General features: G+C 39.9%; 1 protein-coding gene across 1 annotated transcript in view; it reads left to right on the top strand.

Moving 5' to 3' along the window:
* PLPPR5 (phospholipid phosphatase related 5) overlaps window positions 1-25,898 on the top strand; it is a 127,890-nt gene that overhangs the window by 45,824 nt on the left and 56,168 nt on the right. The window contains exon 3 of the mRNA XM_027114441.1: window positions 1,261-1,511. Coding sequence (XP_026970242.1) covers window positions 1,261-1,511 — 251 coding nt within the window. The remainder of the gene's footprint in view (window positions 1-1,260; window positions 1,512-25,898) is intronic.

The following is a 25,898-nucleotide window of genomic DNA, read 5'->3' as shown; positions in this document are numbered from 1 at the left end:
ATAATGTTACATAATATTTTGAAAATGAAAAGGATAGTCATGTATCTAATCCTGGAAAATTATTTGAGCCTGGTGAGTTGCAACTGCCAATAATTATGTAAAGGCTTAGGAAACAAACAATCCAGAAATATATGACAAAGAAAAAAAAGCATCTAATTATCATAATAGAATTTTATGACTTTTTAATGAGCCGACTGTTTGGGAAGTATTATTTTGGCATAGTTTTAAAATGTCCTGATGGATTTTATTACCCAAAATTATAAAAGAACGGATTTCTTTACATAGATACCACATCTTTGCGGATTGTATCTGTAAGTTTATTGACAATGATGCCAAAGAATTTATTTTGCCTATCCTATCTAAGTAGAAAGATAAGTTTTGGCGATAATGACCAATGACATTGAATTTAGAAAATATTTTTGGTATTTGAGTAAATTGGCGTGTTCCTTACAAAAGGGGAAAAATTTATGTACTTAATTTTATACCTTCAGGTAAACAAAGTAAATAAATTTTACTACTGCGAAGATAATTTAAACATTATAATGTAATTGCTTTATTATTTACTAAATTGTCCCAAATTTGATAAATTGAAACTCAAGCCATAAAAGATAAGGCGGGACTTAGCTGTTATGTAACTTTAAAAAATGTGTTTCTGATGGCGATATAGAGATTAATCTGAAAACATTCTGCTTTACTTAAGATTTTCCATGGTATTTAAATGAAGACTGATGGCATTGGATTTTGCTGCTAATTGGCACCTCCAGCTGAGTTAATATCAGTTTGAATGAGCTTAAGAGGCGTAATCAAAGGGAGATGACTGCTCTGCTTAATGTTAGTAAGATTAAAAAAAAATGCAAAAATAGGGAAAAAATAAAGATTACTAACATTAGCAGAAGGTGATAGACTGAACCCTCTCAAGGGAAACACATCTCCATTTTAAAAATCTCATTATCCAAACACAGCCTTAGAATATATTTTCTTCTTTTATCATATGTCTTATAAACCTGTCGTGCATAAAAATGTAGCCAGTGGTAGACAGCTCAATATGTTAAATAATTTAACACTCCCACTACTTCAGAAAGCAAAGGGAGGAGCTGGAGGGAGTGAAATGGAAGGAACCGTATATATATATATATATATATATATATGTATGTATGTATGTAGGAACTATTTTATAGTTTCTAAAATATTTCCATCTTGGTGTATTGTAAATTAACCACAATAAACCAAAAAGTTAAAATGGTGTGTTTTCTTCCTCAGGAATTTATACGTTTGGACTGTTTGCTACAGACATCTTTGTAAATGCTGGACAAGTAGTTACAGGAAACCTGGCTCCACATTTTCTCGCCCTGTGTAAACCCAACTACACGGCACTTGGGTGTCAGCAGTATACACAGTTCATCAGTGGGGAAGAGGCCTGCACGGGCAACCCGGATCTCATCATGAGAGCAAGGAAAACATTTCCATCCAAAGAAGCGGCTCTCAGTGTCTATGCAGCTATGTATCTGACAGTAAGTAAGAGTTAGAAACCATTCTTAGTTTGTCTTTTTGGTAATTCTCCCAAAGCAGAAATTATTTCTCCCTGCCATAATGGAAGTCACAGTAACAGCTTTCTGCAGGACATTTAATTTATTTTTAATGATAGCTGTTTGTACTGTGAATAAAATTAAGTCAGTTGACTCTCGTGAGATTATGTGTGGGTATTTGGTTGTATTAAAAAATATAGCCATTAGCATTTCCATTTGAGAATATGTTTGTCTTTATTATTAAATAAGGCTTAATGGAAACAAATTTGTCCTATAGCAGTTGCCATAAACTTGTAATAGTGCAATTAAGAGAACTACCCAGGCCTCTTAGCCACCTACTCAAGTTCTAATGTACTCTGGTGAAGGCGGGGAAAGAGGCACTCTTCTTCCAGAAAGTTCTTTTGTTATTGGTAACTATATCATCTTAATATCTCAATGAGTGTTTTAATATTTTCTCATAGAACTAACCAAAATGCCCTTAAAAATCATATATATTTTCTTTATTCTCGAGTATTTGCCATCATTTTAGTGGTAGGAGCCAGGCCCTAAGTGCTGCTATCTTAGGACATTTAGGTGGAAGTAAGTGGTCAAAGCTGAATGCATTAATGACAGGCAGGAGTACAAAGAAGGGCAGCCTTGGCAGGCAGCTCTTCACCCCAGTATTTATATCCATCAGTCTTTCCCTCTATCACCAGAATGTGCCTTGCCAGCTATAAGGTTGAACTCCCAAAAGTATGCTTTGAAGGCTTTTCCATAGCTACAATAAAAAGTGCAGAAAATTTTTCCTTTCGGAGTTCTCCTGTCCAACAATGCCAATAACTACTTCTGATTTCAGCTCATTGATGAGACCTCAGGACCAATTTGAAACCAAATTTGATAATTTCTGATTACTTGAAAAAACGCAGAATTATTTTTACCTTCAACGAGCTATTTGATTATGGAAATGTTTCTAACGCTCCTGATGCAATCTTGTCAGTTTATCTCTAAAAGAGAGAATATGTGCTGTGACACCTCTACTTGAGATTGGAAATAAAGGTTACTAAAGAAAGGACAATTTAAGAGAGGAACTATGGCATCATACATAACATTCACGATGGCACGGTAATTTTGGAGGTCATAAGGGTGTGTGCATTTTTTTTGTTGTTGTTTGTTTGTTTTTGCGGTACGCGGGCCTCCCACTGCCGCGGCCTCTCCCACCGCGGAGCACAGTCTCCGGACACACAGGCTCAGCGGCCATGGCTCACGGGCCCAGCCGCTGCGCGGCACGTGGCATCCCCCTGGACCGGGGCACGAACCCGTGTCCCCTGCATCGGCAGGCAGACTCCCAACCACTGCGCCACCAGGGAAGCCCAGGGTGTGTGCATTTTAACATTTTAAATAAGTTTTTAATCCAAGCTAATCTACCACTTTTTTTTTAAATTTAATTTAATTTTTTAAAAAAATATACAGCAGGTTCTTATTAGTCATCCATTTTATACACATCAGTGTATACATGTCAATCCCAGTCTCCCAATTCATCCCACCACCACGCCCACCCCCCGCCGCTTTCCCCCCTTGGTGTCCATACGTTTGTTCTCTACATCTGTGTCTCTATTTCTGCCCTGCAAACTGGTTCATCTGTACCGTTTTCCTAGGTCCTGCGTTAGTATATGATATTTGTTTTTCTCTTTCTGACTTGCTTCACTCCATATGACAGTCTCTAGATCCATCCACGTCTCTACAAATGACCCACTTTCATTCCGTTTTATGGCTGAGTAATATTCCATTGTACATATATACCACATTGTCTTCATCCATTCGTCTGTTGATGGGCATTTAGGTTGCTTCCATGACCTGGCTATTGTAAATAGTGCTGCAATGAACATTGGGGTGCATATGTCTTTTTGAATTATGGTTTTCTCAGGGTATATGCCCAGTAGTGGGATTGCTGTGTCATATGGTAATTGTATTTTTAGTTTTTTAAGGAACTTCCATACTGTTCTCCATAGTGGCTGGATCAATTTACATTCCCTCCAACAGTGCAAGAGGGTTCCCTTTTCTCCTCACCCTCTCCAGCATTTGTTGTTTGTAGATTTTCTGATGATGCCCATTCTAACCGGTGTGAGGTGATACCTCATTGTAGTTTTGATTGGCACTTCTCTAATAATTATTGATGTTGAGCAGCTTTTCATGTGCTCCTTGGCCATCTGTATGTCCTCTTTGGAGAAATGTCTATTTATGTCTTCTGCCCATTTTTTGATTGGGTTGTTTGTTTTTTTAATATTGAGCTGCATGTGCTGTTTATATGTTTTGGAGATTAATTCTTTGTTGATTCGTTTGCAAATATTTTCTCACATTCTGAGTATTGTCTTTTTGTCTTGTTTATGGTTTCCTTTGCTGTGAAAAAGCTTTTAGGTATCATTAGGTTCCATTTGTTTATTTTTGTTTTTATTTCTATTACTCTAGGAGGTGGATCAAAAAAGATATTGCTGTGATTTATGTCAAAGAGTGTTCTTCCTGTGTTTCCCTCCAAGAGTTTTATAGTGTCTGGTCTTACATTTAGGTCTCTAATCCATTTTCAGTTTATTTTAGTGTATGATGTGAGGGAGTGTTGTAATTTCATTCTTTTACATGTACCTGTCTAGTTTTCCCAGCACCACTGGGAAAAGAGACCGTCTTTTCTCCGTTGTATATCCTTGCCTCCTTTGTCATAGATTAGTTGACATAGGTGCATGGGTTTATCTCCGCACTTTCTATCCTGTTCCACTGATCTATATTTCTGTTTTTGTGCCAGTACCATATTGTCTTGATTACTGTAGCTTTGTAGTATAGTCTCAAGTCAGGGAGTCTGATTCCTCCACCTCTGTTTTTTCCCTCAGGGCTGCTTTGGCTATTTGGGGTCTTTTGTGTCTCCATACAAATTTTAAGACTTTCTATTCTACTCTGTAAAAAATGCCACTGGTAAGTTCATAGGGATTGAATTGAATGTGTAGATTGCTTTGGGTAGTATAATCATTTTCACAATATTGATTCTTCCAATCCAAGAACATGGTATATCTCTCCATCTGTTGGTATCATCTTTAATTTCTTTCATCAGTGTCTTGTAGTTTTCTGCATACAGGTCATTTGTCTCCCTAGGTAGGTTTGTTCCTAGATATTTTATTATTTTTGTTGCAATGGTAGATGGGAGTGTTTCCTTAATTTCTCATCATTAGTGTATAGGAATGGAAGAGATTTCTGTGTGTTAATTTTGTATCCTGCAACTTTACCAAATTCATCGATTAGCTCTAGTAGTTTTCTGGTGGCATTTTTAGGGTTCTCTATGTATAGTATCATGTCATCTGCAAACAGTGACAGTTTTACTTCTTCTTTTCTAATTTGTATTCCTTTTATTGTTTTTTCTTCTCTGATTGCCGTGGCTAGGACTTCCAAAGCTATGTTGAATAATCGTGGTGAGACATCCTTGTCTTGTTCCTGATCTTAGAGGAAATGCTTTCAGTTTTTCACCATTGAGAATGATGTTTGCTGTGGGTTTGTTATATATGGCCTTTATTATGTTGAGGTAGGTTCCCTCTCTGCCCACTTTCTGGAGAGTTATTATCATAAATGGGTGTTGAATTTTGTCAAAATCTTTTTCTGCAACTATTGAGATGATCAGATGGTTTTCATTCTTCAATTTGGTAATATTGTGTATCACATTGATTGATTTGCATATATTGAAGAATCCTTGCATCCCTGGGATAAATCCCACTTGATCATTGTGTATGATCCTTTTAATGTGTTGTTGGATTCTGTTTGCTAGTATTTTGTTGAGGATTTTTGCATCTATATTCATCAGTGATATTGGTCCGTAATTTCATTTTTTTGTAGTATCTTTGTCTGGTTTTGGTATCAGGGTGATGGTGGCATCATAGAATGAGTTTGGGAGTGTTCTTTACTCTGCAATTTTATGGAAGAGTTTGAGAAGGATGGGTGTTAGCTCTTCTCTAAATGTTTAATAGAATTCACCCGTGAAGCCATCTGGTCCTGGACTTTTGTTTCTTGGAAGATTTTTAATCACTGTTTCCGTTTCATTACTTATGATTGGTCTGTTCATATTTTCTATTTCTTCCTGGTTCAGTCTTGGAAGGTTATACCTTTCTAAGAATTTGTCTGTTTCTTCCAGGTTGTCCATTTTATTGGCATAGAGTCGCTTGTAGTAGTCTCAGGGTGGTTTGTATCTCTGCAGTGTGTGTTGTAACTTCTCCTTTTTCATTTCTAATTTTATTGGTTTGAGTCTTCTCCCTCTTTTTCTTAATGCATCTGGCTAATGGTTTCTCAATTTTGTTTATCTTCTCAAAGAACCAGCTTTTAGTTTTATTGATCTTTGCTATTGTTTTCTTTGTTTCTATTTCATTTATTTCTGCTCTGATCTTTATGATTTCTTTCCTTCTGCTAAGTTTGGGTTTTGTTTGTTCTTCGTTCTCTAGTTCCTTTAAGTGTAAGGTTAGATTGTTTATTTGAGATTTTTCTTGTTTCTTGTGGTAGGCTTGCATTACTATAAACTTCCCTCTTAGAACTGCTTTTGCTGCATCCCATAGGTTTTGAATCATCATTGTAATTTGTCTCTAGGTATTTTTTGATTTCCTCTGATTTCTTCAGTGATCTCTTGGTTATTTAGTAACGTACTGTTTAGCCTCCATGTGTTTGTGTTTTTTAACTTTTTTTCCCTGTAATTGATTTCTAATCTCATTGTGTTGTGGTCAGAAAACACGCTTGATATGATTTCAATTTTCTTAAATTTAGTGTGGTTTGATTTGTGACCCAAGATGTGATCTATCCTGGAGAATGTCCCATAAAGAAAGTATAATCTGCTGTTTTTGGGTGGAATGTCCTATAAATATCAATTAAATCTAGCTGGTCTATTATGTCATTTATAGCTTGTGTTTCCTTATTAATTTTCTGTTTCGATGATCTGTCCATTGGTGTAAATGAGGTGTTAAAGTCCCCCACTATTATTGTGTTACTATCAATTTCCTCTTTTATAGCTGTTAGCAGTTGCCTTATGTATTGAGGTGCTCCTGTGTTGGGTGCATATATATTTACAATTGTTATATCTTCTTTTTAGATTGATCCCTTGATCATTATGTAGTGTCCTTCCTTGTCTCTTGTAACATTCTTTATTTTAAAGTCTATTTTATCTGATATGAGTATTGCTACTCCAGCTTTCTTTTGATTTCCATTTGCATGGAATATCTTTTTCCATCCCCTCACTTTCAGTCTGTATGTGTCCCTAGGTCTGAAGTGGGTCTCTTGTAGACAGCATATATATGGGTTTAGTTTCTGTATTCATTCAGCCAGCCTGTGTCTTTTTGTTGGAGCATTTAATCCATTCATGTTTAAGGTAATTATCACTATGTATGTTCCTATGACCATTTTCTTAATTGTTCTGAGTTTTTTTGTAGGTCCTATTCTGCTCTTGTGTTTCCCACTTAGAGAAGTTCCTTTAGCATTTGTTGGAGAGCTCATTTGGTGGTGCTGAATTCTCTTAGCTTTTGCTTGTCAGTAAAGCTTTTGATTTCTCCGTCAAATCTGGATGAGATCCTTGCTGGGTAGAGTAATCTTGGTTGTAGGTTTTTCCCTTTCATCACTTTAAATATGTCCTGCCACTCCCTTCTGGCTTGTAGAGTTTCTGCTGAGAAATCAGCTGTTAACCTTATGGGAGTTCCCTTGTTTGTTATTTGTCATTTTTCCCTTGTTGCTTTCAATAATTTTTCTTTCTTTTTAATTTTTGTCAGTTAGATTACTATGTGTCTTGGCATGTTGCTCCTTGGGTTTATCCTGCCTGGGACTCTCTGCGCTTCCTGGACTTGGCTAACTATTTCTTTTCCCGTGTCAAGGAAGTTTTCGTCTATAATCTCTTCAAATATTTTCTGGGGTCCTTTCTCTCTGTCTTCTCCTTCTGGGACCCCTATAATGCAAATGTTGCATTTAATGTTGTCTCAGCGGTCTCTTAGGCTGTCTTCATTTCTTTTTATTCTTTTTTCTTTATTCTGTTCCACAGCAGTGAATTCCACCATTCTGTCTTCCAGGTCACTTATCTGTTCTTCTGCCTCAGTTATTCTGCTATTGATTCCTTCTAGGAATCAATTTCAATTATTGTATTTCAATTATTGTATTGTTCATCTCTGTTTGTTTGTTCTTTAATTCTTCTAGGTGTTTGTTCTTTAATTCTTCTAGGTCTTTGTTAAACACTTTTTGTATCTTCTCAATATTTGCCTCCATTCTTTTTCTGAGGTCCTGGATCATCTTCTCTATCATTATTCTGAATTGTTTTTCTGTAAGATTGCCTATCTCCACTTCATTCAGTTGTTTTTCTGAGATCTTATCTTGTTCCTCCATCTGATACATCGCCCTCTGCCTTTTCATTTTGTCTATCTTTCTGTGAATGTGGTTTTTGTTCCACAGGCTGCAGGATTGAGGCTATCTAAGAGGCTTGTGCATGTTTCCTGATGGGAGGGACTGGTGGTGGGTAGAGCTGGCTGTTGCTCTGGTGGGCAGAACTAAGTAAAACTTTAATCTGCTTGTCTGCTGATGGGTGGGGCTGGGTTCCCTCCCTTTTGGTTGTTTGGCCTGAGGCGGCCCAGCACTGGAGCCTATCCTGCTCTTTGGTGGGGCTAATGGCCGACTCTGGGAGGGCTCACGCCAAGGAATACTTCCCAGAACTTCTGCTGCCAGTGTCCTTGTCCTCATGGTGTGACACAGCCAGCCCCCGCCTCTGCAGGATACCCTCCAACACTAGCAGGTAGGTCTGGTTCAGTCTCCTATGGGGTCACTGCTTCTTCTCCTGGGTCCCGATGCACACACTACTTTGTGTGTGCCCTCCAAGAGTGGAGTCTCTGTTTCCCCCAGTCCTGTCGAAGTCCTGCAATCAAATCCCAGTAGCCTTCAAGGTCTGATTCTCTAGGAATTCCTCCTCCCATTGCCGGACCCCCAGGTTGGGAAGCCTGACGTGGGGCTCAGAACCTTCACTCCAGTGAGTGGACTTCTGTGGTAAAAGTGTTCTCCAGTTTGTGAGTCACCCACCCAGCAGTTATGGGATTTGATTTTATTGTGACTACACCTCTCCTGCCATCTCATTGTGGCTTCTCCTTTGTCTTTGGATGTGGGTATCTTTTTTGGTGAGTTCCAGTGTCTTCCTGTCGATGACTGTTCAGCAGTTAGTTGTGATTACGGTGCTCTAGCAAGAGGGAGTGAGAGCACGTCCTTCTACTCCGCCATCTTGAACCAATCTCCTCTTTATTACTTTTCACTACCTGGACTTTTAAAAAAATCCCATCAAGAAAATTTTTATAGAGTTAAGGATCAAATCCCATCCTATCCATTTTCTCTTCTGACTTCTGTACAATTTTCCAGTTACAGTTTCCTTCTTACACTCACTCTGCTCCCAACTGTGTTCCTCTAATTTCTCCTGATTTCCGCTACACACTTGAAGGTGTGTAGACTTTATATGAAATCTTCTAAGCCATGCGTATTCTTTCCTATTCACTAAATTGCTTGACTGCGTGTTCCACCTCTCCTAGAATATGGAACATTCAGCCTTAATATGAAGATTTAAAACTTGAGTGAATCAGGAGCCATAAAATACTTTTCAATCATTGTCATCACATCTAAATCTGATGTTTGTATTTGTATCTGGGTATGAGTTGTAAATGTATCTGCATATACACATGTGATCAAGCCAATGACTTTAGACAAATTTTAGAATACTCTCTGACCCCAAATACTGTGACATGGTTATCTTAGCACTGATATAGATGTTAGATTTTACTGTGTAATCAGGGTGTGCCAATGGTGGTGAAAGTGTTAGTATAGTGAGATACTTGGTCTTTTTATTCTGCCAAAATGGTGTGTCTGCTGGCATTTGTTTTAGCAACTTCTTTTTTTTTTTTTTTTTAGCAACTTACTTAAAGACATTTATTTAAACTGCTTCTGAATTATAAGCCATACTGTTCTAATCTGTAATAAACCTTTGGAGATGTTTTAATAATAATTATTATTATTATTAGCAAACATTTATTGAGCATTTGCTATATGCCAGGCATGAGTGCTTTACTTTTACTAATTTATTTAATACATTACTAGTTCTTATTTATGTGTTTTAAAATTTGTTCTTTATTTATCATTATTATTATTGTAATAATTTATTATTTGTATTAATTTATTGAATCCTCATAACAACTTCATGAAGTATATACTATTATTATGCACATTTTACAGATGAGGACACTCAGAAGGTGAAGTAACTTGCCCGGATCCACAGAACCACACTTTTTCCTGGCTACAATGATTCTAAGTGTTCCAGAGAGGGAATCATTAAATCATATTAGCCCTAATATGTGTGTGGTTAGCTGAGTTCCCTCCTGTTCGTACATAATTTCAGCATACATAAAAGTTAAAACCAAAGGTTCAGATGGTAGATATGTTTAGAGAAAAAAAATTAATAACACTCCAGCATTCGGAATTCTTCTATCGTTAAACAGTGATTCAGACTAAAAGTCAGCATTCCTGCTTGTAATTACATTGAAGGGTACCGCTGTCTTTTTAACAATAGATTCTGTTCTCTGCTAACTGCTTTTCTCTCTTCTCCACCACCCCTTTGTGTGTGTAAGTGTGGGCGGCTGCCATGGCAACTCTGAATATAACTCCTACTGCAGATGGAGGGAGTAGTCAGGATTTGCTGTTCTGTTTGAACCTGTACATATATTTCTTCTCAGCTTCACTGGAGACACCTTGGGGAAACTATGTAAGAGAAATGTTGGGGTGTTTCAAATTAATACAGTCTCAAGAAACACTTGCCAGAATTTTGACGTGTAGGTAAATAGGGGAAGACAGCCATATACTAAGTATTCTCTGTGGAAATAGGCTTATTGCTATATTTAGGGAGAGAGATTTGTTTAATGTGGTGAAGGTGTTATAAATGTATGTAAACACATAAATAAAAATAAATGAACCCTAGGAGGAACTATGTGATAAGAACTGAAGAATATTTTCCTGCTGCTTCTCTTTGTGGATTAGTAAATAAAATTAAGGAACTTGAACTCTCCCTTAGCATCTGACTTTAATTAAGGCTTTGGAGATAATTTGATCACAGAGTTGTTCTCTTTTGCTTTACTGAGAACTTTCAGGAAAAAAGAAAATCCTATGCCTATTTTTGCAAATGCTGTCGGTTTCCCAGGAAAAAATTCTAAAGGTTATTTAACCCTCAACCATTAAATTTATAATTCAGTGTTAAGTTGCATTAGAATAATATTTAAATTTAGCTGTGTGGTATTTCTTTTCATAGAAAATGGATAAAGCTTTTTTTGATTAAGGTCAAATGAACTCCAGAGTTGAGAATGAGACATAATATTTGGTGACTTTCCAGTTAACCTCATAAACCATTGAAACAAAAAGTCGTAGAATGGTCTCTTTAGGTCACTGCCAATTCTGGCCTTAGATTTTCTGAAAATCTTTTTTTTTTTTTTTTTGCGGTACACGGGCCTCTCACTGTTGTGGCCTCTCCCGTTGCAGAGCACAGGCTCCAGACGCGCAGGCCCAGCGGCCACGGCTCGCCCACCCAGCCGCTCCGCGACCTGTGGAATCTTCCCGGACCGGGGCACAAACCCGCGTTCCCTGCATCAGCAGGCGGACTCTCAACCACTGCGCCACCAGGGAAGCCCTGAAAATCTTTTTTAAAAATGGGAAGGGTCAGCTACATTTATTGAATATTAGTCTTTTCCCACTGTCTGTTGCCACGTAACAAACCACCCTTAACCTCAAAACAAGAATTTATTATCCTCAGGACTCTGTAGGCTGACCTGTGGTTTTCTTGGTAGTCAATCCTCTTTGCTTCTCTCGTGGGTGGCATTCAGCTGACCAGTCAGCTGGGGGTGGACTGAGCTGGGACAGCCCCAATAGCTGGGCTCTCTCATTCTCAAGAGGCCTTTCTCACAGGTTGTTTTCCCTGACAGAATCTTAGCGCAGCCTACCAAAAGGGCAGAGGTCCAAGCTGTAAGGCATCCTGAGGCATAGGCTCCAAAACTTGTTCAACATCCCCATCTCTGTATTCTCTTGATCTAAGCACATCACAAGGCCAGCCCAAATTGATGGGGATGGAGAAACAGTCTCCACCTAGAGATGGGAGGCACAGCAAAGTCAGATTATAAAGAGTGAATATGCTGGGAAAGGAGGAATTTGTGGACATTAAACAATTTACTACAGTCTTTTCCCAGAATATGAGTAGAAAGCTCTAAAATATCATTTTCTTCTCTTCTTCCTCCTCGTTGTCGGCAGATCATTCGTATCATCCTACTGTCACTTCCCACACGGCCATCTTTTATAATAAGCTCACCAGGTCCCACGTGCAGCAATGACTGCTTGCAGGCTGCCAAGACCAGAGTTAAATAAACACAGCCCACTGGTGTGTCTACCCCTCCTTTTGTGATGTTTCACCTAATTCTGCACAGGGGCACGAGCAGGGCTTCATTCTGGGGTACAGGAACTTGGTGGAGCATGCCTATTACTTGCAGCAGTTGGCTCCATGAGACTGACTGGTCGGGGACTGTGTTTGGAGAAGAAGGGTTGGGGTGGGTAAAAAGAAAAGCTCTGGGCTGCCTTCACAAATTGGTCTTCACTGGCTGGTGAGACGTGGCTGCCCTCAGAAAGCCATTCCTCTAAATCTTCTCTGCTCGGGAGTCATTTAACACTGAAATGTATAAGGTCCCTGTGCTCTAGATTTCAAATGAGCAAATTTTATTCTACTAGATAATATATCAAAAAGTATTGACCGAGCACCCACTCATAATGTGGCTGCTGTGCTATTACTTGACTACCTGTGCCACAACCACTGATATTAGCCGACTGACGGTTCTGCTGTCAGCCTTCAGCTATGTGTTATTGGTAACAGGTGGGGAAGGTACGAAAGGTATCCGCAAAGTACCCATGGGGTTCCAGTATTTTCACTACCACAGACCCCTTTTATAGTTTACCTTTCCCCTCTCCCCCACTCCTCCATGAACTCCATGTCTTTAAGTTTTCTATTAACACACATGAACTCCATGTCTTTAAATTTTCTATTAACACATGAACACTTTCCCTTCGCAACTTAGGCCCAGATATTAAACAATGGTCCATAATAATAAAACTATAATATGCTGCTTTGAAACTGCACAATACAGTTATTAAAACTGCACACATACAATTATTAAATAACAAGCAGTAAATGATTAAAGACACATGGCTACTCTGCCTCTTCACCTTAATCTTACCTGGCTTCTGTAAGTGACACTTATATCTGGGTATTCGGTGATTGACCTGTGGCTTTGTAGTGGCATCTGGTTTTCTGGTCACATCACAAAAATTCCTGTGCGTTCCACAACATATCAGAACCACTCAGCAGCATGAGATCACCAGTGTCGCCAACTGACTTAATATAGTTCCAGCCAAAAGCAAAGAGTTACTGACATTTTACTTAGTGCGTGTGGGCTTATTATGGGTAAATATACTGTTCTGTTAGGTTCGTTGAAATATTGAAAAATATGTCGTGGCGTTCCATTCATACATCTGGGGTTTCTTAGGTGTTAGCAAACTCCAGCTTGGGGATTGCTGGCGGCACTTGCACATTCTAATTAGGAAAAGGGGACTTACTATCATTGGGCAATATAATATAAGATAGCCAGGGCTGCATTATGACTTTTGTAGGCCCTAGGCACTTACATGTGCCTTCATAGGCCCCTTCTGCCATTGAAACAAAATGACCTCATTACTATAAAAACAAATTTGTAAATAATATACATTCAACATTTTCTTTAATATTCACTTTTTCCTTCTGATTTTAAAAGATATTAAGACAGTTTCATGGGTCCCTAGAAGTATCATGGGCCCTAGAAGTATCACTGTGCCTACTGGAGAAGTTTGTCCTGAGGATGGTACCTAATAAAGCTCTAAGTGAAATATGATTGTTAGTGTAGCAGGTAATGACAGTGGGAGCCACTGAGTGTCCAGGAGGGAAGAGATCACTTCTGACAAGCACCATGGGGAGAGCTTCAGAAGTAAGTGGTCCTTGGGATGGGTCTTGGAGATGAATATGATTTGAATAGGTAAAGAAGAGGCATTCCAGGTAAGGGGACAGGGAGAGCAAAGGCCAGGAGCAAGAAACAGCAGACACAATTAGGATGGACTAAGGTGGGGAAGGTCACATTAGGAGTATATGGTGTGTGTGTGTGTTGTGGGGGGATTGTGAGGTTTAAGGATTAGCAGGAATAAATAAATCAGAAAGACCTTGTAAACCAATCTGAGGCCATATGCTTGAGTTAATAAGCAATACAGAGTAAAATAACGTTCTTTAGAATGATTTTATTTACTTCAGTTTCATTAAATATATTTTGAGTACTTAGAATGCATCCAGCCTGTACCTACTGATATCAACTCCTCCTGAAGTTTAAAATGGCCTGATAGAGACTAAAGAGGGAGTTAAAAAGGAAAGAAGCTAAAAGCTTAGGGAATATTTTAAGGTTGTCAATCTCAGACATGAAACGATAGGGATTTAAATTCAGCTGGTTTCCTTAAGATTGAAAGCCCTAGTGCTGAGGAGACCAGAGTCAGACGATATGAAATGTATAGATTCAAGCAGCTGAGGGATCCCTAAGCAGTTTCTCTTAGAGCACAGGAATAGGAGTCAGACCTAGACCTAGAGCCAATGCTCTGCTGTGCACCTCAGGGTTTATACACCGCCACCAGCTTACTTAGGTGCTATGGCTAAACGGAGCCAAGTCCCTGGGCCCAATTTTTGTATTTCATACTGTTTCTGTATTCCATCCTCCTGTTCCCCAGCTTCCATTTGTTAAAAAGTAACTGTCTAGCATCATACGAACTACTCTCTATGCCTTAATCTTCACAATGGCTGGAATGAGTTTGGCTGTCTTCATTTTAAAGGTAACAAAGCTGAGGATACAAGAGGCTAATTAACGTGATTAAAGGTATTCAGCTAGTTTTTGTTAGAGCTGGTACTGTGACCCAGGTCGGTGTGACTCCAAAGCCAGTATTTGGTCTCTTATATTGCACTACCTCCTGAGATGTGCCCCAGTGAACAGAAGGCAGCTACATTCTGAGTTATCTTCAGAGTCCAGTACCTTACATATAGTAGGTGAAGAAAACTACTTAGTTGATTTTAATTGAAATGTTCCACAATATGAATTAGGAAGGTTGTCAAAAAAGTATGCATTCCATAAGTTCCTGTTTTGTGTCCTATTTTCCAGGCAGCCAGGTAGCTCAAACACTAAAAGTTACACAAATGGTCATTATTACTGGACTTTAATTGTACTTTGATTTTAAGCGAATACGTATTTTATTCTTATGAACCTTAATTTTGAATATCTGTGTTCTGCACATTGTTTGAGATGTTAAAAGAACTTCAATTGCTTTTAAAATGACAATTTCTAAGTTATCTTCAACTTCTTTACAATGTACAATAATTGGCGACATAATAACCTAACTACCACTGGCCATGCTTAATGCTGATTAGGCCTCTGTGGTAGGCAATATTACTTTGATGTTATGGGCCAGAACTGTATTCATAAGTGTGGAATGTGTCTTCCCAAGGCTCCAGTGTGCTAACCACCTCTTGTTTATCTTGCTTGATCAGAATGATGTCTTGGATGTAAGGATCAGTATGGTGGTCTGTGAGATGTTCAGAATGTCCACCTCACTTCAGACTATGATGTGGCAAAGAGTAGGAGAGTTAACATAGCACTGACATAAACTGTGATGTAAGGAGTTGCTCGTTCCATGTGAATGTGAACCGTTTCTCATCCTCTTTCTTGAATGAGATAGAAAAGAACACATTTAACAAATCAATGGTCACCACTACTTGGTTGAAGATTCAGTAGTCTACATTCATTCTCCAGGATCTGTCCAGACCGGTGAATTAAATAGAGACGAGGAGACCTACCACCCCTGCATTCTTAAGATCCTAATCGGTGGCATTAAATCCTCACCATCTTCCCTTTCCTAATGCAATATTATTTTTTATTTATTATCTTGGCAGGACTGGGAGAATATAGTTTCATAAGCTTCCAACTGAATTACCCAATACTCCAACTGCCCAGGGGAAAATGACCACTAGGTGTGCTCTCAGACCTAGTACATCCACTGTGAGCCACTTTGGCCTGGACTCATTTATTTAGTCCCTATGTGACCCTACTCTACCATGAGGCCATGATGATGTTAATTCAGGTGTCCAGGTAACAATGTCCATTGGGATCCTATGTCCAATAGTCCTCAAAATATCTGGATATTCTCTTTTCCCTAGTGTAGTCACCTGAATGCATGGTCACAGGTCCTTCTGGGGCAGGACTGGGAAAATCATTACAATGTATACTTTCTATAGTTTTGGAGGTCCTTCCCTCTGGAGACCAGCTGCCTCTTCAGTCAGTGAGTTTGATTCAGGTCTGATAACTGCACAAAGGAGTAAAAGTTTTTATTGCAGCATCCACTCTCAGCTCTGCATTCTTGCTTTCTTGTGATTATATATTAAGTAGTCTCATTGGCTCCCCATCTGTTTTGCCCCTAGGGAAGACTATGAGCTATAAATCATCTTTGAAACTTGCTGCTGATCAAGTCTGCTTGGCTGTCACTCAGGCCTTCTGCATTATTATGATAATTGAGACACTCCCTCCCACCCCACCCCTCTTCTGATGGTTAAGCACCCATAATGATAATTGGCTTCTCTTTCTTCAGGCTCCTCATCATCTGCATAGATATCAAGGAACCCAGCTCTGTGATAGGCTCTCCTACCATCAACCCTGGCCTGCACAGGAGAAGCGCCACTGAACTTCTGTATCACGCTGGTGCCCCTCTCACTTAGCACACTCCTGATGCCTCAAGGAATAGCTCCTAGGTCCTCCCATGGTACACAATACTCTGGTGCGCCTTTGAGATCATGTTGTATGTCCATTCCAGCAACACCCACTTCTCTGAGACTTTTCATTTGTTCCCCCACCAACTGCCAAGGCAATTCAGGCATGCCAGCTTCATTAAGAGAAAGGAACCATTTGCTCTAGGCTTTCAGGAGCCAGCCCAGCAAGGTGCTTGTACTGTCCCCTGGGGCCTTGCAAGAGTGTTAAATCCTACATCCCCAGGGAAAGTGTCCTGGTATCAACAAACACTCCCTTACCGTGTTTCGGTTTCATCTTCCTTGATAAAGCCCCCTCAAAATCCAGCCCTGTAGGTCTGTCCTGGCTCCAGCCAGTGTGTACTGGCTAATTCTTGCAGCTCTTTGGGAGTGAAATCTATCTGCTTCTCATCAGGTTCATCACATCCTGGGCAACTGAGTCCTAGTTATTTGCCTGGCAGCCAGGAGGGGAGGTGGGGGCAGATCATGAGGGGTCCCCTGGTGCACTGGGGGACAGAGACTTCTCATTCCGCCACAATCATGTGTCCTGGTATGGGTGGACTGGGGGAGTACCAGCACTTTGTAGGTAGAGGTGGGCCGATTCTGAAGGCTCCGAGGGTTTAGAGGAGTCTTCGTGAACCAAAGTCTTCAGGCACATCCAGCCAGATGTCCCCATCCTTTGTGTTAAGGTCTTAGATTTTCCAAACCAGGGTCCTGACCTTGGCACAATAGACCTGCCTTAGCTGAGCACTCAGTCATCTTTGAAGGCCCCCTGACTCTTAGCTAGTAAGTCGTAAATTAGGCCTTCAGCTTTTTCTACCCTCTCACTGCAGAATAAACAGCCTCTTTCTAAGTTACCAAAGAGGCTCTCTGGCCGACACACTCAGTTTTCATTTGTTTGTTAACTACCCTCAGCTTTTCATTTTCTCTCTGTAGGGCACCAACACGACTTAATAAGAGTCAGCCAGTTTTATTATCCCTGAAGGCAGCGTTTCCCCAATTTCTCAACTGGATCATCAACCTGGTTAGCATCTTCCTCCCACCTAGTGTGACCAACTATCAGACTTCAGACTTTCAGTGGTAAAATCGGGAAAGTTTGTGTAAACCAGGATGAATTGGTTACCCTACTCCTACCGGAGCATTCTCCCAAGCCACTACTGATGGCTTTTAGCAATTGCATTGCTATCTGGCAGACTGTCTGTGCCTCACACACCACATAGAATTGGGTCCTTATTTCCAGCCAGGATTTGTTCCCAAACCCTGTCTTACCACCTGCTTTCTTAGACCAGCCCTGGTACCAATTCCATTAGTTAGGATCCTCCAAGAAGTGGACGAGATTTATTGGCAGCTTGGAGGGGAGGCAGTCCTTTCAAAAGTTAGAGGAAAGTAGCAAGGTTGGATAGGGAGAGTCTCAGCCAGTCTTGAGCAGAGGTGGTCCATTAGAAGAGCCCCACATTGGGCATAAATGGCCGAGCCTTAGGTCCCCTGCCATTCTTAGTCGCTGGTGGGGGTCTGTCCAGGAAGATTGTGGCCTCTTTTCAAACACTGTGGAGAATCCAAATGCTTTACAGGTGGAGATTCTCAGCTCACTGCTCTCCTAACAGCAGAAGAGCTTGATCTTTTCTGAGGGGAGATCAGAGCAACTTACCTCTGTGGCTGCCACACAGCTTTCATCTAGTTCTAACTCAGAGAGGATCTAATAAGATAAGGGCTTAGTAGTGTGATGTATTATCTTCTGTGATCCTCCCTGTGTCAAACATATTTGCATTTGAATTGCCTTAATGTATAGGAAAAAAATGATAACACCGTGATTTCAGTCATCAAGCTCCTCCTAAACTGACGATATAGTTTAAATCCAGATTTCCTGTCACATCCTCCACTGTATTACAAAAGACATCACCTTTTCCTATGAACACAGTCTGCTTTGAGCCTTTCGTTTGTTTACGCCATTTAAAGAAAACCTTGGAAGAACAAAGGACTTCAAATAACAAATAGAAATTCTTTTATAATAATATAGAAATTTAGAGTATAAAAATAATTATTACTGAGCGCTCACTGTGCGAAGCGTTTTACATACAGTTTATTTACTGCTTCCTTTCCTTCCTCAAACGTATTAATCAGGCCTCTTTCTATATATAGGGATGTGTGCCATTAGCTATGTACAATGGAGGGAAATATGATTTCCTTAGACATGCTAAAATTTCCACCACCAAAAAATAAAACGAGCAATCACACAGAAACCATCCATTAATTTGAACTACCATCCCATTTCTGAAAGAAGCTTCTAGAAAGACTAGTTTATACTTCCTCACCTTCTAAACTAGTTACAGTATGGGTTTTGTCCTTCTCCACCCCGCATACACTCTACGTAAACTACTCTTCAGATTTCATCCACCAGAGGTCTTAATCAGAAGCCTCTTCAGATCCTTGTCTTTCTGACCATTTCAACATCACTGAGACTCCTGATCACCCCCTCCTATCTGAACTTTTCTCTTTTTTTAATCTTTGAGAACATTATATTTTCCAAATTGGCCTTCTGTCTCATTAAGTGCTTTACTGCAATGTCAGAAAACCACCTACCAGCATTTACCAGGTTTCTGTTCTTGATCTCCTTTTCTTCCCTCTGTTATCCCTCCCAAGGGTGATCTCATTCATCGCCATTGCCATGTCTTTTGAAGTGAACCCTCAAACTCCTTCCCTGGCCTTATCCTCTCTCCTGAACTCCAGAGTTTATTCCTAACTTGAACATAAATATGTTGTGTTTCATCAGCTCCTTAAACTCAGCATTTCAAAAATGAAAATCATGACCTTGCCATTGCTCCAAACTAGCTACTGCTTTTGTATCTTCTGATTTGATTATTGGCATTCCTACCCTCCCAGTTACCCAAGTGAAACCTGTGTCTTCCTCAACTCCTCCTACTTCCACACCCCCACGTCAGATTAATTATGTTGGTTCCACATGTGAAATCTCTCAAATCCAGACTCTTCTTTTCCACCCTGCCCCCCACACTTCTGCTTGAACATGGGTCCTTTAAATCACTTGCCTTGACTATTGCAGGAGCCTCCCAAAAATGTTTCCTAAGAAAGTTCTTCACTTACCCCATCCATTTTACCCTGTGCCACTAGAGTAACACTCCTAAAGCATGAGTGTAAGCAAGTCTGTCTTTGCACAAAAGCTTTTCATAGTCTCCCCTCACCAACCCCTCAAGGGTCACACTCCTACACGTGATATACGAGAGCCTCTTTGTCCTGTCTTCCCTTCTGCTATAGACTGAATTGTGTCCCCTGCAAAATTCATATTAATATATTGAAGCCCCGACTTCCAATTGATGGCATTTGGAAGTGGGACCTTTGGGGGTTAATTAGGTTTAGATGAGGTCCTTATGATGGGATTAGTGCCCTTGTAAGAAAAAACATCAGAGAGCTTGCTCTCTCTCTCAGCCATGTGAGGACACCAAAATAAGGCAGCTCTCTGTAAACCAGGAAGAAGGCTCTCAGCAGAACCCAACCATACTGGTCCCTGATCTCAGACTTCCAGCCTTCAGAGCTGTGAGAAAATAAATATCTGTTGTTTAAGTCATCCAGTCTATGGTATTTTATTATGGCAGCTTGAGCTAAGATACCTCCCTAAGTTCATAACACTGTCTTTCATGAGCTCGGTTCCCAGGTCACGTGAACTCAGTTCACACTAGATCATCACCACAGTTACTGACCACAGTATTTTTTTCCACTTTAATACTTTTACTTTTGCTGTTCTCTCTCAACCTACAGTATCTGCAGTACCTCCTACCTCCATATTCACCTAATCAAAATTCTAGTCACCTTTTCATGTATCAGCCAAAGTTCTCTACTACACATAATAGAAAGTGAATCTGGCTGATTTAGCCCAAATGAGGTGAAAGGACCGGCTGAGAAACTAGGTTCAGGGAATGAGCAGGAACCGATGGAACCTGAGCAGCCAGAACTCAGCCAGAATCTGACCACAGGAAGGGCTTGGTGAGGATACACTGCTGTGACCACAGGACCCGTTCACCACATTGCCACCCTCTTGCCATGCCTCTACGAGCACGGCTTCCACTGCAGCTCCCGGTGGAATGAATATTTCACTTTATCCGCTTCTCTGTGTCACTTGCAGGCCTGCAGGTACATCTGATTGAGTGTGGGTCACGTGCCAGCAGCTGGCTTGCCAGGGCTTTGAGGAAGGCACTGTCCAGCTCTTGTTGGCTTTATTGGTGGGATAGAGTCTGTGCTTCCCATATGGGAGGTGTACTGTAAGGAAGGGGGTTCAAACATTTTGTAGTAAAAAGAAACACGCTCTTTACCTTTATAACCTAGAGCAAGGTTGATCTCCTTTTTGAAGTTTAGTCACATCTTTTTAATTGAAATTACTCTACCCGTCTTCAGTGGCACACCTAGCCTATTTGACACCAAAGCACATCATTCTTTAGCATCCCTTCCTTTAAATGGAAAAATTACTTTCAGTAATAGTTATATGATAACAGTAATAATCATTATTTTATTGATTCATTTTTTCAGGTTTAAGATAAATAAGAATGTTTTAATTTTAAAGGCATTAAAATTTGGTAAAGTGTTTCATGTATGAACTAAAGTTTGCACTTACCCAATAAAAACACTATACTCTGCTTTTCCATTATTTTATGATTTTATTATGCTGAAGTATCTTATTATTTCATTACATCATTTCATTAAGTTAAACATAAAAACTCCAAGTAGTCATGTAGATTGGCAGAATCAAAATAATTCAAGGTCTTTTTCTTCATCTTTACAGTTACTAAGCTTCATTTTTTTTTTCCCTCTCAAATCTACTGTTTAAATGTGGCACCATAGGGGTTTGAGACACTCCATGACCAAAGTGTGCTTGAATGGTTCCCAACCATTACAGACTTACTCTCCAGATGAGTATGTGTGGCTGAGTCCACATGCCAGAAGTCGAAAGTATAGCTGGGAGTTCAAGTTAACTTCCATGTACAATACAATATTTATTAGAGATTATGTAGTCAAAATGTGCTGATTTGAAGATCATATATATATATATATATATTAACACTCATCAGTAACAGCATCAATTATTTCAGCTTAAACCAATGTTCCACTTACTATTGCTCCTTAACAAACCATCCCAGACTTGGAATAAAACAATTTACTGTGCTCACAGATTCTGTAGGTCAGATATTAAAAAAAGACGCAGATGGCTGTCTTGTCTCTTCTACATGATGTTTTTGGCCTCAGTTGACAAGACTCAAAGGCTGGCTCCAAGGGCGGCTTGATATCTAGGGCATGGAATCATCTGAAGGATTGTTCATTCAGATGCTGCATCAGGGCTGGGAGGACTTGAAGACTAGGGCTACTTATATATGACTTTTCCATAGGTCTTGGCTTCCTCAGAGCATGGCTGCCCCAGGTTTGGTCAGGTTTCCTACAAGACTCCAAGCACGAGTGTTCCAGTGAACAAAGCAGAAGTTCATTGGCTTTTATGAGTTCATAGTGTCACACCTGCTGCATTTTGTTGTTTACAAGCAAGTCATAAGACTGCCCAGATTCAAAGGGAGGAGAATTTGACTTCACCACTTAATGAGGGAGTGGCAAGGGAGCAAGGGGATGGCGGGACTGTTGCAGCCATCTTTGAAGAGTACAATCTGCCATAACCAACAAAAGATCCTGGGGGGCAGAAGTCCCTATTCACTGACATTGTTTAGAATTGCCTGGCAATTATAGAAAGCAGTTAGACAGTTGGTTTTATTATTGTATTCCCTTTATTGACTGCACCTGGGGCAGACTGCTGTTCCCACTCTGCCCTTAGTATGCCACTGCTCATGTTCTGATCTGGGAAGGCCTTGGTAAATTAGCACTTAAAAAGGGTAAAGGTTCTCCCAGTTGTTTTATTATTTATGTATTTCTGCCTCCAGTAGATTATAAATTCACTGAGGTTAGAGACCATTTCTTTATAGCCACCACAATGCCAGCAGTAGCATGAGTATAATACAGACTAGAAACGTATGTTGATTGGTTCAAACAACTACACCCTATTTTAAATGCTCATTATTTGTAACTATGAAGTTTAAATAGATGTTTTCCCCTTGACCCCTAATAAATCTATAATCTCTAATTATAGTAATCTAGAAAATGATACTCAGAGGTTGTTCCTATACAAAGCACTGGATTGATCCTTCTGAATAAACAGGTCAAATTCCTTTTTTTTTTTTTTTAAGTTTAAATTTTATTTCATTTGTTGGTACAGACTCTTTTTTCTAACATCTTTATTGGAGTATAATTGCTTTACAATGGTGTGTTAGTTTCTGCTTTATAACAAAGTGAATCAGCTATACATATACATATATCCCCATATCTCTTCCCTCTTGCATCTTCCCTCTTGCATCCTCCCACCCTCCCTATCCCACCCCTGTAGATGGTCACAAAGCACTGAGCTGGTCTCCTGTGCTATGCCGCTGCTTCCCAGTAGCTATCTATTTTACATTTGGTAGTGTATATATGTCCATGCCACTCTCTCACTTTGTCCCAGCTTACCCTTCCTCCTCCCCATGTCCTCAAGTCCATTCTCTATTAGGTCTGCATCTTTATTCTCATCCTGCCCCTAGGTTCTTCATGACCATTTTTTTTTTTAGATTCCATATATATGTGTTAGCATACTGTACTTGTTTTTCTCTTTCTGACTTACTTCAGACAAGACTCTAGGTCTTGTATGACAGACTCTAGGTCCATCCACCTCACCTCACAAATAACTCAATTTCGTTTCTTTTTATGGCTGAGTAATATTCCATTGCATATATGTGCCACATCTTCTTTATCCATTCATCTGTCAATGGACACTTAGGATGCTTCCATGTCCTGCCTATTGTAAATAGAGCTGCAGTGAACATTGTGGTACATGACTCTTTTTGAATTATGGTTTTCTCACGGTATATGCCCAGTAGTGGGATTGCTGGGTCGTATGGTAGTTCTACTGTTAGTTATTTAAGGAACTTCCATACTGTTCTCCATAGTGGCTGTATCAATTTACATTCCCACCAACAGTGCCAGAGGATTCCCTTTTCTCCACACCCTCTCCAGCATTTATTGTTTGTAGATTTTTTGATGATGGCCATTCTGACTGGTGTGAGATATCTCATTGTAGTTTTTCTTTTTTTTTTTTTTTGTGGTGCAAGAGCCTCTCACTGTTGTGGCCTCTCCCGTTGCGGAGCACAGGCTCCGGACGTGCAGGCTCAGCGGCCATGGCTCATGGGCCTAGCCGCTCCGTGGCATGTGGGATCTACCTGGACCGGGGCACGAACCCATGTCCCTTGCATCAGCAGGTGGACTCTCAACCACTGCGCCACCAGGGAAGCCGCTCATTGTAGTTTTTATGCATTTCTCTAATGATTAATGATGTTGAGCGTTCCTTCATGTGTTTGTTGGCAGTCTGTATGTCTTCTTTGGAGAAAGGTCTATTTAGGTCTTCTGCCCATTTTTGGATTGGGTTGTTTGTTTTTTTGATATTGAGCTACATGAACAGCTTGTTAATTTTGGAGATTAATCCTTTGTCAGTTGCTTAATTTGCAAATATTTTCACCCATTCTGAGGGTTGTCTTTTCATCTTGTTATGGTTTCCTTTGCTGTGCAAAAGCTTTTAAGTTTCATTAGGTCCCATTTTTAAATTTTTCTTTAATTTCCATTTCTCTAGGAGGTAGGTCAAAAAGAATCTTGCTGTAATTTATGTCATAGAGTGTTCTGCCTATGTTTTCCTCTAAGAGTCTGACCTTACATTTAGGTCTTTAATCCATTTTGAGTTTATTTTTGTGTATGGTGTTAGGGAGTGTTCTAATTTCCTTCTTTTACATGTACCTGTCCAGTTTTCCCAGCACCACTTATTGAAGAGGCTGTCTTTTCTCCATTGTATATTCTTGCCTCCATTATGAAAAAAGTGGTGACCATATGTGCGTGGGTTTATCTCTGGGCTTTCTATCCAGTTCCTATGGTCTACAGTTCTGTTTTTTTTTTTTTTTACTGTACGTGGGCCTCTCACTGTTGTGTCCTCTCCCATTGCGGAGGACAGGCTCCGGACACGCAGGCTCAGTGGCCTTGGCTCACGGGCCCAGCTGCTCCGCGGCATGTGGGATCTTTCCGGACGGGGGCACGAACCCATGTCCCCTGCATCAGCAGGCGGACTCAACCACTGCACCACCAGGGAAGCCCTACAGTTCTGTTTTTGTGCCAGTACCATACTGTCTTGATTACTGTAGCTTTGTAGTGTAGTCTGAATTCAGGGAGCCTGATTCCTTGAGCTCCGTTTTTCTTTCTCAAGATTGCTTTGGCTATTCGGGGTCTTTTGTGTTTCCATACAAATTGTGAAATTTCTTGTTCTAGTTCTGTGAAAAATGCCAGTGGTAGCTTGATAGGGATTGCATTCAATTTGGAGATTGCTTTGTGTAGTAGAGTCATTTTCACAATGTTGATTCTTCCAATCCAAGAACATGGTATATCGCTCCATCTGTTTATATCATCTTTAGTTTCTTTCATCACTGTTTTGTACATTTCTGCATACAGGTTTTTTGTCTCCTTAGGTAAGTTTATTCCTAGGTATTTTATTCTTATTTTTGCAATAGAAAATGGGAGTGTTTCCTTAATTTCTCTTTCAGATTTTTCATCATTAGTGTATAGGAATGGAAGAGATTTCTGTACATTAATTTTGTATCCTGCTACTTTACCGCATTCATTGATTAGCTCTAGTAGTTTTCTGGTAGCATCTTTAGGATTCTCTATGTATAGTATCACATCATCTGCAAACAGTGAGAGCTTTATTTCTTCTTTTCTGATTTGTATTCCTTTTACTGTTTTTTCTTCTCTGATTGCTGTGGCTAAAATTTCCAAGACTATATTGAATAATGGTGGTGAGAGTGGGAAACCTTGTCTTGTTTCTGATCTTAGTGGAAATGGTTTCAGTTTTTCACCATTGAGGACGATGTTGGCTGTGGGTATGTCATATATGACCTTTATTATGTTGAGGTAAGTTCCCTCTATGCCTACTTTCTGGAGGGTTTTTATCATAAATGGGTGTTGAATTTTGTCGGAAGCTTTCTGTGCATCTATTGAGATGATCATGTGGTTTATATTCTTCACTTTGTTAATATGGTGTATCACATTGATTGATTTGCGTATATTGAAGGATCCTTGCATTCCTGGGATAAACCCCACTTATCATCGTGTATGATCCATTTAATGTGCTGTTGGATTCTGTTTGCTACTATCTTGTTGAGGATTTTTGCATCTGTGTTCATCAGTGATATTAGCCTATAGTTTTCTTTCCTTGTGACATCTTTGTCTGGTTTTGGTATCAGGGTGATGGTGGCCTCGTAGAATGAGTTTGGGAGTGTTCCTCCCTCTGCTGTATTTTGGAAGAGTTTGAGACAGAGAGGTGTGAGCTCTTCTCTAAATGTTTGATAGAATTCGCCTGTGAAGCCATCTGG

Source organism: Aethalodelphis obliquidens, unplaced genomic scaffold, assembly GCF_003676395.1.
Source record: "Aethalodelphis obliquidens isolate GAN/ISIS:26980383/991018 unplaced genomic scaffold, ASM367639v1 scaffold13, whole genome shotgun sequence".
Lineage (NCBI taxonomy): Eukaryota > Metazoa > Chordata > Mammalia > Artiodactyla > Delphinidae > Aethalodelphis > Aethalodelphis obliquidens.
Note: the sequence above shows the minus strand (reverse complement) of the source record. Positions and strands in the feature narration are given on the sequence as shown.